Here is a 15,301-nt window from a genome sequence, read left to right as displayed (position 1 = left end):
AAAATACATCAAATTAAATCTGCTAAAAGCCAGACAGAATGCCACAAGTAAATTTCCTTATAGGTAGAAATTGCACAGGTGGACGCTCTGTCTCCATAATGACGCGTTGGCAAGATCAGTTGATGTGCGGAAAGCAAAATCAAAAGTCATGTGACTGTTTTAATATCAGCCAAGCAAATGTTTCAGTAGGTTGTTTGATCATGTAAACGCCTGGTAGCTGAATGAACAGAGGGGGACTTGGCCAGTGGCCCGTATAAGGCTTCGCCAGCCTCCGATAGGAGAGTAGAGGCTGTGGGCGGGGAGCAGCAACACAAACTCAGCTGCGTCAAGTTAGACAGAGAAAGCCACAATAACACCGGAAAACAGACGATTTGGTTTCAAAATAAAAGCGTGTCATTTGGAAAAACAAAAAGATTGAAGGTCAAACTGCTGCCTTTCTCACATTAAAGTCACTGGGGAGGTGGACAGAAGAAGTCAGGCACAACATTTTCCCAAAGAGCTGTGCATGACTTCTTTTTAAAAAGCAGAGCAGAGTGCCTTTTAAAGCTGAGAAAAGATCAGCTTTTTAGCCTACTGCTTTTTGTGACCTGACCAATTACAACAAAGATGAGGCAGGGTTTTGAACGAAAACAGCCAGACTGGAAATGGAGAAAAACTGGTAGTAGACCTAGGCCTAGATGTTAGCAAATTCCCAGAAACTCGTAAATATGGAGCACATTGGCTGTGTTGTGAGATTTCCTGGTAAGTGTTTGAAAGTTATCTGGCTAGCTACTGCTGGTAGTTAGTGCTGCTGCTATAGTGGCAGCTACTGAGTGTCCCATGGCCTGCTTTTTATTGTCAGCAAAAAATACGGTCGATGCCACAATTCAAAGCAGCAGAATAGTTTGAACACGGCCAAAGTAATGGAATGTACAGCAAACGTTATATCAAAATAAAGGACATATTGGAAAAAATCTGATTCCTCATTGAGTACATTACTTATTTTCACTTTGGTAGCCTACTTTGTACTAGGCTACTCAAAACATATTGCAATGTAGGCCTATTTTTGTCAATCGCCTACAGTTTTTATTTTGAAAATTTTGACCGGAAATTGTATTTTGTAATTGTGTCTGGTTTGACGCTGGTCACGGCTGCTGCCCCCTATCCTCCCTGGCATGATGGCAAAGTTTCAGACTTGGAGGATGGGGAGCAGCCTGTAGGATTCCTCCAGTCCAGTCCATGCGCTCTGGGCGGTGGAAGTTAAGAGACATTTCGGCAGATTTCTGACAGCATCATGATCAACCTGAACTGAATTGAAAGAGCTGCCTTTTCCGACCTGAAGACAGAAGAGAAAGAAGTCGGGGACACGGGATGAACAGAGAAGGAGACAAGAGCGCTAAGAAGGCGCTGCGGTGCCAGAAACAACCGAAGGCGCCACAGCAGGGTGCTGCTCAGAAGAAGAGGAGGGATCCATCTTCATTACCGTCTAAAGATGCTCTCGGCGGTGCTTCCCACTCCAAGGACGCACGGCCGGGTCAGTGCGACTCGGGGAGGGAGGTGAAAACGGTGGGAGAGGGAAAGCGTCCGGGAAAAGTCTCACCAAGCGCCCCCGCGGAGTGCCAAAGGAGCCCGGTCGCGCAGAGGAAACTGTCCGATGCCAGTAATGCCTCAGAGGACCTGAGCAAGGACTCCGGCTGCGCGTCTGGGAAACTCTCCTCCTCAGACAGCAGCTCAGAAATATCCGACTGCCCCTCTGAGGGAAACAAGCCCGAGTCTCAGAGCAGCGACACTGAGTTCAGCTGGATAGACGGGAGAGTTTATGTGAGCCTGGACGGCGCGACAGGCGGGCAAGACGATGGCAAGCCGGGATCAAGAGCCACGCAAGACACTGGCGCTTCCCATCCTGATGCTGGGAGCATTTTCCCCGGATCTGGAGGGTCTCTCGGTGTGTTAAATTCATCATTTTTGGATCTAATGATGGGCGAGACAACGGAAGACCTCGTCAGGGAGGTGGAGGACCTGAGATCAGAGAACGAGTATTTAAAAGTAAGAGAGTTTTATTTATCCGATTTAATTCATATCATTAGGTTTGTGTTTTGCATTTAAATTTCCATATACCTGCATCCTTATGTGATCTGTCAGAGCATGTGACTCCCAGTGGTCCAGAGCCGATTTTCTATAAATGCTTATGTCAGTCTCAATTAGTGGCTGCAGGACGACTGAGGGGAAGCTCGCAGGGAAGCATCAAAGGTCAAGAGTCACTGTGGGCCTGTGTTAAAAAAAAAAAAAAAAAAAATCTGTGGCACTACAAAAATCCACTTATTTGTTTATTTATTTGGAATAGAAATCACAAGGTCAAAAAAATTATAAATCTTGAAAAAACAAAAAACATGTATGTGAGTAGCATATAGGGCAGGCTTGTAAACATGCTGCTCATAATGAGATGTAATGGGGGGAGTCAGAAGATGACCACATTGCCCTTTTCCAGTTATTTTGTATTGGTGCAATTCAAAAGCTGTTAATGCATCTTTATCTCAGATCAGTGGCACATATTAACCTGTTGGTTCTGGCATTTTATTTGAGCTGTAGTTTATCTATTGTGAGTGATGTAAAGCCTGTTATGGCTGGGCCTTGTATCGTCATTCAAAGGGTGATGTGTTTGGCCTGTTTTATAAACATGTCCTGGTAAGCTAATATGCCAACTGAGTAAATAATCATTGTTCTTGCTCAAAATGAGTGAGAAGTGAAAAAATCAACAAAGTAGAAATTAGGAGGTTCTCGGCCTTTAATTTGACCACGAGGCTCAGGCGAAATGTGAACTTAAGTTGAAATAATAATTGATTTACTTTCTTCATATTTACATAAGCAAAAGTTTATTATGTGTCAATTCATTATGTAGGTGGAAATTCATATGTACAATAAACTATAGTTGCAAAAACTTCTCAGAATAAGCTTAATATCAAAATGCCAATATTCCTGGTCTTAATATCAGTATTTCTATATTGCCTGTCCCAGGATGAGGTGGAGGAGCTGCGCTGTGAGATGCTGGAGATGCGCGACATGTTCCAGGAGGAGGAGGTGTACCAGCTGCAGGAGCTGCGGCTGCAGGTGGAGCAGGCCAACAAGACGTGTCGCATCCTGCAGTACCGCCTCCGCAAGGCTGAGCGCCGCAGCATCAGAGTGGCCCAAACAGGACAGGTGGATGGGGAACTGGTCCGGACCCTGGAGCATGACATCAAGGTCAGGTCTCTCTCTCTCTCTCTCTCTCTCTCTCTCTCTCTCTCTCTCTCTCTCTCTCTGTGCATTCTTGTGGTTTTGTTAGAGCTCACTCACCACCAACAACCAGTAAGAGCTCTTGCTCAAAATTGGCTTTTGAGTGAATCACCGCTATTTCAGTCATCGACATCAAAGCGAACATTTTGATCAGAGCTCCAATGCCATTTCTCACCTCAGTACACTAAGCAGTGACTGCCTTGCTCACACGCATTCAAGCACTGTAATCAGCAGCATGAGTCATGACTGTTTGCTGCGCTGTAAAGTACATCCTGCTGTTGGTCCGCGCCACAAAAAGTTTATTAGGCCTAAATGTCTTCATCATGCATCCTGTTTATTTGTTTGTCATACCGTAGTGTAATTATGTGGTGAGTTGTTTTCTATGAGAAAGAGACATAAAACACAGTAATCTTCATCAGCATCATGGAAGGTCAATCACTCTGTTGTTAAATGAGACTCTGTGGTGGCAGCCATTCTCGGTTTCTTTACAAGGGGTGTGGTGGTAGGATTTCCAGCAGCAGCATAGACAGGAATTTGATACCCGTGCCAAAGTGCCCCCCCCCCCCCCCCCCCCCATCCTCTTAGTTGGTGAATTCCTACCAAAATATTTCCTTGTAAAGTTCCTCAGCTTTAGCCAAACCAACTGTTACAGAGAACATGCTGCACTCAGCCACAAAATGTGACGTATAGCCAGGGCCGTAAGGCTTTCTCAGTTGACCTGATTGGGGGAAATGGTTAGGGGTACAATAACCTGCTATTGGTTTTGCTTGCAGGTTGCGAAGAGCGTGTCCCTCCGCCTACACAACGAGCTGGAGTCGGTGCAGAAGAAGAATTCCCAGTTGGAGTGGGACAACGAGGGGCTGCGTGAGAAGACGCAGGAGCTGGAAGTGACCAAGCAGGTCTTGCAGGCTGAGATGGAGAAAGTCAGAGAGGTGCTCTACTTTAAAACAATATGTTAAATAAATCTACGTATTGGGTCTAGATATGCAGGGCAGCCTCAACCTTAACCTTGACAGCGCCATCAGCTGCCGCCACCTATGTGCCCCATAAACCCCCATCGCTCTGGTCCAGAATCCGCTTCTCCATTACCAGTGTTACTCTACACAGCTGCCCCATCTCAGCCAGTTGTCTCCCTCATCCCGCTGTCACCCTGATGTCAGATGACAGATGACCCTGGTGTAGATCAAGGATATGAGCTGAGGGCACGGCTAGCAGCTGACTGGTGCCTGGGTGGGGTGAAGCAGCATGGTATGCCGAAGTCTGAACTCTAGGCACAGCTGATATTCTCAGTAGAGAGGACAGAGGAAAGGGAGACAGGGTGCAAACGAGGGAGAGTGAGTGAGTGTGGGGGTGAGAGATTACAAAAATAGATTCTCTCTCCCTTTCTCTCTTTCTGGTTCTATTAAGCTAGGCTAAATCTGGATCAGCATGTATTATGGTATTCAAAAAGCCTTGGGTTTGTGGACTGACACACTGACCTATAACCATCACTGAACATGCTTTTATCACACGGTCGCTGCTACACCCTTGCAGTGACTGAATTCCCAGTCTACCTTTCTTTGTTGTGGCTCCGCCTGCCTTAGCCCGTACCTCTCATGATAATGATGGTGCCGTCCAGGGACACGTGCTCGGTATAATCCAGGATTCGGTACTTTGGCATGAGCTCAGTCTGGTCCACTCATCTGAGGCAGCTGCTAGTCCCTTTGATCCCAACTGGGAAATCCACTTAGATTACCTAATCTGGGACCACAGAGCCTAGTCTAGATAGAGGGGCAAGGAGGATGAACATTTTGAAGACTTGCACTGCAACTAGACTGTCTGTGACCCTGTTTGTGGGACTTGCACAGTAACACAATATTGTATTGCCACAATACAGTGTCTGTCTGAAGAATAACAAAAAAATAAGTGAAGACTTGTGGTAAAAAGGCAAAAACTGTCACTGCACTTTCATTTATTCATTTTAAACAACACAAATTCTGCCTGTTTTTCAGTTCAAGAAATGGCAGTTAACCTTTATCATACACATCATACTGTAATTCTTAATATCACATAGCAGGTCACAATATATCTACATGGCCTCTAGGCCCACTCATCTACAGACCTTGAATTGAGAAGGCTGTAACCCACTCCTCATGATTCCCACTTCTAGCCCCTGGAAGACGGCTATTTATAACGCTGTAACCTCCTGCCTAGTGTCTACCAGCGAGACAATGCCGCCAGACAGAGACAGACTTAAGCTTACATTCCTCTCATACTCAGACTTACAAATAACCTCACTCATGTAGGGTAGGGATGCGCTTGGAGGGGAGAAAAAGTTTGCCTGCAATGGATCACGAGTTTGTGTTTGTGAATTGTAGTCTACTTTGCGTTCTCACACTATGGGCATTTTGTGCATTTTAGTCGTTTCTGTGATACATTAAAAGGGCCACTAGGGCATGAGCCAAGCAAATTTTAAATATTTAACGGTATAACTACATAGGAAGATCTCTGATGTGTTTTTGGGCAGGTTATATGTTGCAGCTTTGATATAATTATTTGCCTTTTGTTCCCCAGAGCTCTCTGAGGAGGAAAAGTGTCAGATCGCCACCCAGTAAGGCTGAGAGGAGGCTCTCTCAACAGATCGAGGTTTGATATGTTCATAGTTCATGCCTGATCTCAAACGTGGTTGTATCCATGAAAGACTGCACCAGTATGATATTAAATGTGCTTTGTTTGCCTTTCCCAAGGATGACAGCGCTGATCTCAAGTGCCAACTCCACTTTGCCAAAGAGGAATTAGCTCTCATGTGCAAGAAGCTGACCAAGTTGGTATCGGAGAGCGAGGGCATGCGTGAGGAGCTGGCCAAATACCACTCAGCCTATGGAGACGTAGACGCCACCCAATCACCTGAAGGCAAAGCAAACTCTGCCCACGCCAGGGAGGCCGAGGTCAAAGTTCACTTGAAGTTGGTTGAGGAGGAGGCCACGCTGCTGAGCCGGCGCATCGTGGAGCTGGAGGTGGAGAACCGTGGATTGCGAGCAGAAATGAGCGACCTCAGGGAGAAAGTGGGAGGAGGAGGAGGAGGGGAAGAGGAGGATGAGGAGACGCAGGAAGTGGCAGCAGAAAATCTGTCCCCTTCCACACAAGTGAGGGACAGAGAGGGAAGGGAAGAGAGCTTGAAAACGGGGTTCACGGAGTATGAGCAGGGTGAAGAGGAGAAAGCAGCTAAAGATAAAGGTGTTGTCGAGGCCTCTTTGCTTAGAGACAACAACCAAGCGCAGACTGAAGGGATGACTGCTGTTTGCCACATTACTCGAGAGGGTCCCGTGGGTGGCGAGTGGGATCCTTTAGACAGTCATGAGAAAGACGGTGACAAAAAGGTGGATCAAGGTCTCCATGGAATGACTGAGAAAGACTATGAAACTCTTCTCGCTTTGAGAGACCATTCCTGCATCGTGAGTTCAGCCATCCAGCTCCTAACAGCACCGCCCAAAAATGGCCACTGCGCTTCACCCTCATCTGCTTTTGTCTCTCAGACAGAGGTGGACTCTAAGGATAAGGCCCAGCTCCTGGCACAGGACCCGTCCCAGCAGGGGCCTTTGAATGAGGCTTTGGAGCTGCTGCAGACCATGATATTAGCTTTCATTGGCAGGGTGGAGAAACTTCTAACAGGAGGGGATTTAGTTAGACTTTCCCCTCACAAGGAAGGACATGTTTGGGATTCTTACCTTTTCTCCTTTCTCTCCGGAGGCTGTGCAGTGCGTGATGTGGACGCTCATAATGTCATAGAGTCACCAAGTAAGCAGGAGAGTGTGGAAGACCTCCGCACTATAGAGGTTAAGGAGAGAGCGAAACAAGCGAGACAAGGACCTCCCTCTCAGTGGGGCCTGGTCCACAGTTGCAGGGAGCCGAAAATGCGACTCACCTTGCAGATTCTGTGGGTCCTCCATCAGTGGTGTCAAGTTAAAGGACCTGGCCTGGAGGGAAAAGAGGTAAAAAATGAAGATGTTGATAATTTTCATTGGCTATTTCAAATAAGCCGTACTTGCCATTAAAATTACACATTGCGTATGAGAACTAAGTTATTTATCATCACTGTCGGGTGAAAACCTTGTATCTCCAAGATGTCAACTAAGAAAACCAGCTTTTTATTTACATTTTTTGGTGTTTTTGAGTTTATCCAGTGGGGTTTGAAAAGTGCAAAAGTCCAAGGATCATCGAATTTTCTCAACCCATAAAGGAGGAAAGTTAAAACATGAAAATCACCAATCAAGTTGGAGTTACGAGGTTTTCACACGACAACAGCAGTATTCTTAATATCTAAATATATTTGAAGGTATTTGTATTTGTATTTTTTCATTCAGACGAGAGATAAAACCATGTCTCTGCTGCGCGGGCTGTTGCAAGACCTTGGAGCAGAGCTTCAGGATGGAGGGTCTGAATTTGACCGCGAGGCCAAGGCCGACAGACAGAGCAGGACAACTGAGGTGAGGAAGGTGTTTACCCTTCAGGCATGTGTGCCTTGCTGTGTGTGAGTGTGTGATACAGTGGGCTGCCCAGCTGATGATCTCTGTCTCTGGCAAGGCCTCCTCCTGATACTCAGTTCAACAGGCATCGTGAAGAGACTCGTGCCACAGTATTTAGGCTAATCTCTTGTAGGGGCTGCAGCCAAACAGGACAAGCATTTTCACATCTACTGCATGAAACACTGCTCTGATTCACTGCATTGCCCAAACTTACGGACTGTTGTGAAAGAGAGGTGAAATGTAAATTGTTACATATTAATTTTGCTTATTCATTCATCGTTTCTCATTCCCATTGCTGTGCTGTTTCATGAATGTGAATTTCTCGCATTTCCATATCCTTCACTCTTGCTTCTCCCTGCTTGATCTAACAGTGATAACTTCATCTCTGCAAATAGAAAAACAATTTTTAATTCACATCAGATAAGAATTGTAATTTAATGTTTGAGTTGTTGCCACTGAACAGCTGAGCCAACAAGTGGTGTCTGCTTGGCACAGCATGACTGAGGATCTGCTCTGCAAGAGGAGGATTTATTTCTTTAATGGTTGTTTTCATCCTTACTCCACTTACTAGACTAATCCCTCACTTCCTCACAGACACAATTTGTTTGCCTTTTAAATTCCATGACAAATAACCTCTGAATTTTCATAATTTATAAGATCAGTAATCATTATTTGCCAAATGAGTGATTTTTTTTTTCTCTCTTTGCCCAGTGCGTTGTCAGTGCCATCTTTGATGAGGAAAGATACTCTGAAACTGACAGGTCAGTCTTCCACATATCCACACATTCCTTTTTCATGCTGTCACTGAAGTCTTTACACACAGATCACCTGCTGTTTTCACAGGGCGTACAACTGTAAAGGGAAAAGACTGAGGCCAGAGTTTTCTCCATACGGCTCCAACAGAAAGAACTGGTGCTATCTGAGCCAGGAAGCTGCTCAGCTGGACCAAGAGGACCCCGTTAAGACCTGGGACCATCTAATCATGCCGCTTAGCTTTCCTGATCTTGACTTTGAGCAGATGTCCATGGACAGAAGCCACACCGCTCCAGAGAAGACCGCCTTCCGCATCTACTACAGCCCCCCGTCGGCCCGCAGAGTCCAGCTGGCTCAGCTGAAGCAAAGCCCCATCGCAGACAGAGACTCCATCACCACCGCCTCTCCCTGGTGCACGCCGCCGACCTCCTTCTCACCACTCTGTCTGGGGTTGTCTGCTAACCTGAGCGACGACATGAAGGAGATGACAGCCGGCTGGAGGCAGCCAGTCCGCTCCAGTTCGCTGGAGAGGAGAGGGAGATTAAACGGAGGATGGGTGGATGTGGCCTGCTCAGGCACTCAGACTCACATGAAACCACAGATGGTGAGTGTTGGTTTGCAGACAGATGGGCCACAGACTGTGAGAAACAGCCCTTCCCGGGTCCTGAGCTCCTCCTTGGTCTCTGCCCGCACTCACCACATCTCCTCCTCCCTGGAGAGGGTAGCAGGTAGGGTGGAGAGGCCCAAACCGACCTCCACCTCCCCTAAACTGTACCGGAGACACTCTGCTTCCGGCTCATCCTCTCTCCCCTCCTCCGCCTCTTTCGGCACCTCCCTGTCGTCCTCCTCCTCGTCTGCGGCCGCTTCCAGAGAACGGGCATTGTGGAATCTGTCTCATCAAAGTCACACAGGCATGATGTGGTCTCGCCAAACAAACGGTCGAGCAGGCGGAGGGCAGAACCACACCTCTCTCGGCAGTGAGGTTTCAGGCCGGAACGCGAAGCCCCCCAGCAAACCTGCAGGAACCAACCGTTACGGCTTGGTCACGGAGTTCCTGCGCAGAGTGAGCGGCCGGGCAGAGAAACCGGTACCGGCGGCGGGGCCAAAGGGGAAGAGCGGCCTGAAGAACCTGGAGCGCGTTCCGACCAGGCCTCCCGCCGCTCCGCTGCACAGGAACGACAGCGTGACCAGGATCGTCAACCAGAGGTTCATGAAGCAGAGAGAGGAGGCCGGTCGTGTCCAGAGAGAGGAGAAGGGGAGTCTGAACCAAGCTGCCAGAGCAGCCGTCAGCAGGGAACACAGCCTGAGTGCCACCACCGCAGAGGTAAGTGTAACCATGCATGGTCCGGCTCACTAAATCATACCCACACCCCTGATTCCACTGTCTGATATGTGCATAGCTTTGATGGTAGGGCTGGGTGATAATTCAATATTATCGTTTATCACCTTTCCATGGAATCATATAGGCTAGAGATGATATGGTGACTTTGATCGTGACATACAATTCTGCTGCCTAAATTGAAAATAACAAGCAAATTTTATTTAAAATCTCTGACAAAATGAATATCATTTGAAAATTTCAGTTTTGTTTGTCATCACACCTGATATTACCATTCAGTTCAATGGGACGAACAAAAACTTGATTATTTAACATGTGATTTTGCACACGTAAGCCATATCGTGATATATATCGATACTGATATATCATGATATATATGATTATCGTGATATTGATTTCCCAAAAAATATATATTTACTTGCTGTTGATCCACTATAAGTATCCCTGCTGCCTCTCACCCTCTTCTGCTCTCCCACTGACCAGGAAGGAAACTACGACTGCAGCTCCAGCAGCACCTTGACGTTCTGCTTCGCCCGTTCGTCTCGCTCCGCCCAGCGACAAGCCTCGACCCAGAGCAAGCTACACCGACACAGATACCCAACCCCACCAGTCAGCGGGGCTGGAGACTCCAACTGTGAGTGAAGGGCAGGAGGTGCAGCGGGTAGACTGACACCGCTGGACAGCTGATGGGAGTCTGAGAGACGCAGAGACTTTCAGAGCCACGGGAACGGAATTTAAAATGTAATTTTAGTGATATATGATGAAGGCAGAGGATGAGAGCGATGTAAGAAGTGTTGGGTTGATTGATATTAGGATAGAGTCAGTCTCGCTTTACTGCAGGATGGCATACTGGAGAAAGTGGTAGGCTATATATGGAGTGTGTATTGTGAGTTACCCCGATAGCGCAATCCTTATATTTTCTTTTGGTGCAATTCATAACGCTCATCTCTATTGACAGATGAGCTTAATCCTTATTTCATGTACTAGAAAAGATTGCAACACACCATGCTCATGTTAAAATTCAATGAAAAAACACATTTTTGCACTTATTATTGTCAATGCAAATTAATTTTATATTATCTTTATGATATTTTGTAGAGAATAACCTAATGATTTACTCAATAAACTGACCCTAACAACAAGCCTACACTTTATTGGGATCACTGACTGTATATTTGCTTACTTCTATCTATCTATCTATCTATCTATCTATCTATCTATCTATCTATCTATCTATCTATCTATCCTGCCTATTGCCAGATACACAGTCACACCACTCACCTCACCCAAAGCTACAGATATTATTAAGTCCTGGCCACATGTCTATACTGTGGGGGGTAATCAGCTCCTTCAGCAATGGGCTGCTGGCCATTGCGTCACATGCTCAAAAAAGAAGAAGTAACTGCTAAGTAGATAATGAGATAAGATTTCCTCACCTGTCAGCAGCATGATCCCCTCTCTTTCTACTTGTGTGATTCTTGACTTTCATTGTCATTGAAGAAAATACAGAGCAAGCACCTCAAAGCGTATTGCTTTGTATTGTCGAACATTAAGAAGGATGAGTGTATGTGTGCAGTGTGCAGCAGTAGTATGCCAGTGTGTTTATGAGGGCAGCTGGTAAGGACTCAAAACATTTAGGTTCCCTGCACAGGACAGAGAAGCGCGAATATTTTCCCTGAGGTGCAACATTATGAGCATGAACAGAAGAGATCAGCTGAAATACTTTAGCACCTTTAGGTGTGGCTGGCAGCTGGCTGGCTGTGGTCAAGGGCAGGGCGAGTGGAGGGGTCACACAATCACACGGTGTCACGTTTCTGCTTACCACACTTGTTCATCTTCTACAGTTACAGATAGCACAACAATGTGGGCTGCTTCCTATGGAGTAATCTCAATTTATCATTCCTCCAAGTCTCACATCATGAGGAAAGGGTAGCAAAAGGATAATTCCATAATATATATTCCATAATTCCAAGTAACATACAATGACAATATTCATAATTAATCCTACCCCATACTGAAAAAATACAATTATTTCACAATACGTTTAGAAAAAATTCAAAATTCAAAATATATTTTGGATATACATTTTCTTTCTTTATTTTCAATATAAATCTGCAGTAATTCAACATGAATCTGATGACAACAGAAGTATGACTGCAAGTATTCAAAATATATTTTGGCCACTGAAAATATGTTTTAAATGAATGTCTCACATTTTTGGCCGTGTTTTTGCAGATTTCAAAACACAAATAATATTCTGATAAGGGAAATCTATTTTCATTCAGTTACTTAGAATAACATGGGCTACACCCTGTTACACATTTACTAGTGGCACTTATATATTGTCAAAATATGTTTTCAATCTCCAATCAATTACAATGAATATTATTTTACTCAGTAAGATAAGGTTTATACCGTGTGTTAAACTGAACCGTCCATCCCATAAACCCCGGGGTACAACATCATGAGCACCGTGTCTTTCACTGCAATACTAAAATCACCACACGGGGCCGCTGCACTGTCAGTCCACGATCTTTCACTCGGCCACATTCCCCTCTTTAGCTACATTTGTTGATTGCAAACAACAGCAATGCACGGAAGTCCGTCTCTATTTTCCTCTGGCATTAACAACAGCTAGATGAGATAAAAGTTAACCAAGGAGGAGATAAACACAAAGTAATGTTGAAATGGAGTCTGTTTTCGTGAGGTTTGACTCCTACAGTTTCGAGTCTGATAAGAGGTTTCAGAGCGGCCTGGTGTCCCTGGAGGAGTCCAGCATCAGCAGGGATCACAAGAAAGTCTTGGAGATGAAATTATTCTTTTATAACCGGTATGTGTCACATGACACTGCTACTTTTTACTCACCTTCATAGATACTGTTATATGTAGCACATGTTTCAAATTTAGTAATCCATATTTTAAGTAAGCAACCGTAATCCATACTCCCCATATTACTCACCCATACAGGCTACTAAACGTGTTGGAATTGTCAGCAGCATATGTTCATTTTTTGACTGTTTTAATTTATAATTTTACATTCTATGTATGTGCATTTCTGAATCTATTACATTTAAATTTACATGAAATTATAAGGTTCTATCTGACTTTTAATCAAAGGTAAGTTATCCACATATTCATGATGTATGAATGTTACTTTATGCTTGTTTTGTTTTTTTGTATGGATAACAGCTTTTGCCAGCTGTAATGTACGTAAAAATCTTTGATGCTCAATATCTTATAATTCCAACCTCATGATTTGCTGCTGCAACCGCCTAATCAATAAAGGGGATCAATAAAGTTTAATCTCAAGTTACTTAAACACCTTAATCAAAGCGAGAGGGGAATACCTTTCATTCTACTCATCTGTTATTCCTATGATCCAGCAGTCTGTGAACATGAACAAGTCTCTACCAAAACCACAAACCAAAGATGTAAAATATAAACCTGTAGCACACAAGGGGATTTTCTGAGGATAAGGCCACATTTCTGTTTCATAACTGCTAACTGAATAAACATGCAGTGGATCTATTAATTAATTCTTACGTTGAGTGTCATTCCCCTTTAAACCTAAACAGCTTTGTATCCATCACTGTGATGTTAAGCCTCTTTGTCATCACCAGGTTCGTGGAGCCCATAGACTCAACCGGGTACAAACAGTGGCGCCTCGGTTCCTCTCGCCTGACATCGACGGACCGCAGTACTGAACAGCTGGACCAGCAGACACTTTCAGGTTCAGATTCAGGCATCAGTGAAAACAACAGTGAAGAAACCTCCACAGACACCGGAGCAGCCCAGCTGTCCTTTGAGGAGGTGATGAGACTAGTTCAGGCGGGCGAGGAAGTGCCCGGAGTGATAAAACTGGACATACAGCCAAGCAACCAGAATCCCACTCCTTCTCAGATGGGAAGGATGTTGAAACCTTGGGAAATATCATCAGTGTCCGAGTGACGTTACCCATTCATGGCCCCAAAAAGAACATCATTTTTTAATAAAGGTTAGAAATTGAACTGTGGCAGAGGTGAGGACTCGAGTCACATGACCTGGACTAGAGTCAGACTTGAGTCACAGTTTTAATTGCTTGAGACTTGACTTGAGTTGGGTTCTGGTGACTTGGGACTTAAGGTTTCTAAAGTCTTGACTTGAGATCTTGTGTTTGTGTAAACGACTTAGATTGAAAGTGATGAGATTTGTTCCACCAGACGACTGAATTTAAATTCTGCTTTCTGAATTTGTATGGAATGATTGAATTTATTGAAGTTGACACTGATTATAGAAATCAGACTCATGATGCTCTTACCAAGTTTTTATCCTATTGAAATCAGGTCAAGTCCTAGATATTTAGTTTTCTTTAAGATATTAAATTGAAACTGGACCCTTGATTTGATGTTCTACATTTAGACTTGAGACTTGACATTAATGACATAGACTTGACTTGGTAATCTACATTTAGACTAGAAACTTGACTTGAGACTGACTCGGGACTTGAGCAAAGTTGACGTGGTCACATCTCTGGACTGTGGCAAAGTAATTCCAACCAGATGTCCTCAATATGACTGAGATTCACTGAGACTGGACAAAGCAGATGTTTGGCAGAGTTACCCTGCTCCTAACTAGAGGTGACGCTTGCTGGCTAGTGGAGAGTCATACATGATAAAGGTGAATTCAGCCCTACTTGAAATATATTAAAATCATTGCATAAATATTGTTGTTTAAACCCTAAATGCATGTAGGTGGGCTTGCACCATGTCACTCATCTGCTCTCCCTTCTAATTCTTCATGTTTCCTCCATTTCCTCATCACTGTTATCACATATCAAGAGGAACACACTCAGCTGATTTTCAACACACAAGTTCTCAGACTTCAACTGAGACAGGATGCAGGTCTCAGTTCCACCTCTCCAAATGTGTCTGAGAGGATTTACTGCAGTGTAATTGTGACCACTATTGACCCCTTGTGGTAGAATACAGGTATCTCTGGTTGTATTTTTGCACAATTTCTCTATCTCAACATTTAAGAGCTTGTACTTAAAAATAAACATGGCTCAGGTTGCTCAAGATGCCACTATGGTCTACTTACATTACAAACAAGGAAGTTGTGCTGAGTGCAACACATCCTGTTTTTGCCTTAATTGGGGAAGTAAAGCACGGCGTGAGATATGTGTCAGTACTGAACAACACTGTCTGGCTCTGAAATTATCATGTCCTGAATAAAAAAAAAAATCCTTTCTGCATCTTCAACACTCATTTCCTTATCTAGAACCTCTCATATGATCAGTCTGTATTGACTGTATCAGTTTGTCACACCTGTTATGACGGCACTGTGGCTCTAACTCTTGCACTCTAGATGCAAGTTTGTTCCCTCTTTACCGAGAATCAGCATTTCCACATTGCTGGTGATGAAACACAAAAGAGAAGTCACTGTGCTGTCTGTATGAGCAGGGACAGCTACATAC

At 44.6% G+C, this 15,301-nt stretch overlaps 2 protein-coding genes across 2 annotated transcripts; both read left to right on the top strand.

The window, feature by feature from the left end:
* Positions 1–1,350: 1,350 nt before the first annotated feature.
* On the top strand, positions 1,351–10,975 carry LOC139928799 (uncharacterized). The gene is made up of 9 exons (XM_078288100.1): positions 1,351–2,025; positions 2,995–3,219; positions 4,026–4,184; positions 5,806–5,877; positions 5,979–7,223; positions 7,596–7,718; positions 8,469–8,518; positions 8,601–9,834; positions 10,333–10,975. The coding sequence occupies exons 1-9, from the start codon at positions 1,351–1,353 to the stop codon at positions 10,489–10,491; spliced, it is 3,942 nt and encodes a 1,313-aa protein (XP_078144226.1). The 3' UTR covers positions 10,492–10,975.
* A 1,477-nt stretch (positions 10,976–12,452) lies between these two features.
* Positions 12,453–15,073, top strand: LOC144542323 (uncharacterized). The gene is made up of 2 exons (XM_078288389.1): positions 12,453–12,679; positions 13,470–15,073. The coding sequence occupies exons 1-2, from the start codon at positions 12,537–12,539 to the stop codon at positions 13,795–13,797; spliced, it is 471 nt and encodes a 156-aa protein (XP_078144515.1). The 5' UTR covers positions 12,453–12,536; the 3' UTR covers positions 13,798–15,073.
* Positions 15,074–15,301: the final 228 nt, after the last annotated feature.

This window comes from Centroberyx gerrardi, chromosome 14 (genome assembly GCF_048128805.1).
Source record: "Centroberyx gerrardi isolate f3 chromosome 14, fCenGer3.hap1.cur.20231027, whole genome shotgun sequence".
NCBI lineage: Eukaryota > Metazoa > Chordata > Actinopteri > Beryciformes > Berycidae > Centroberyx > Centroberyx gerrardi.
This window is presented reverse-complemented; position numbering and strand designations above follow the sequence as displayed.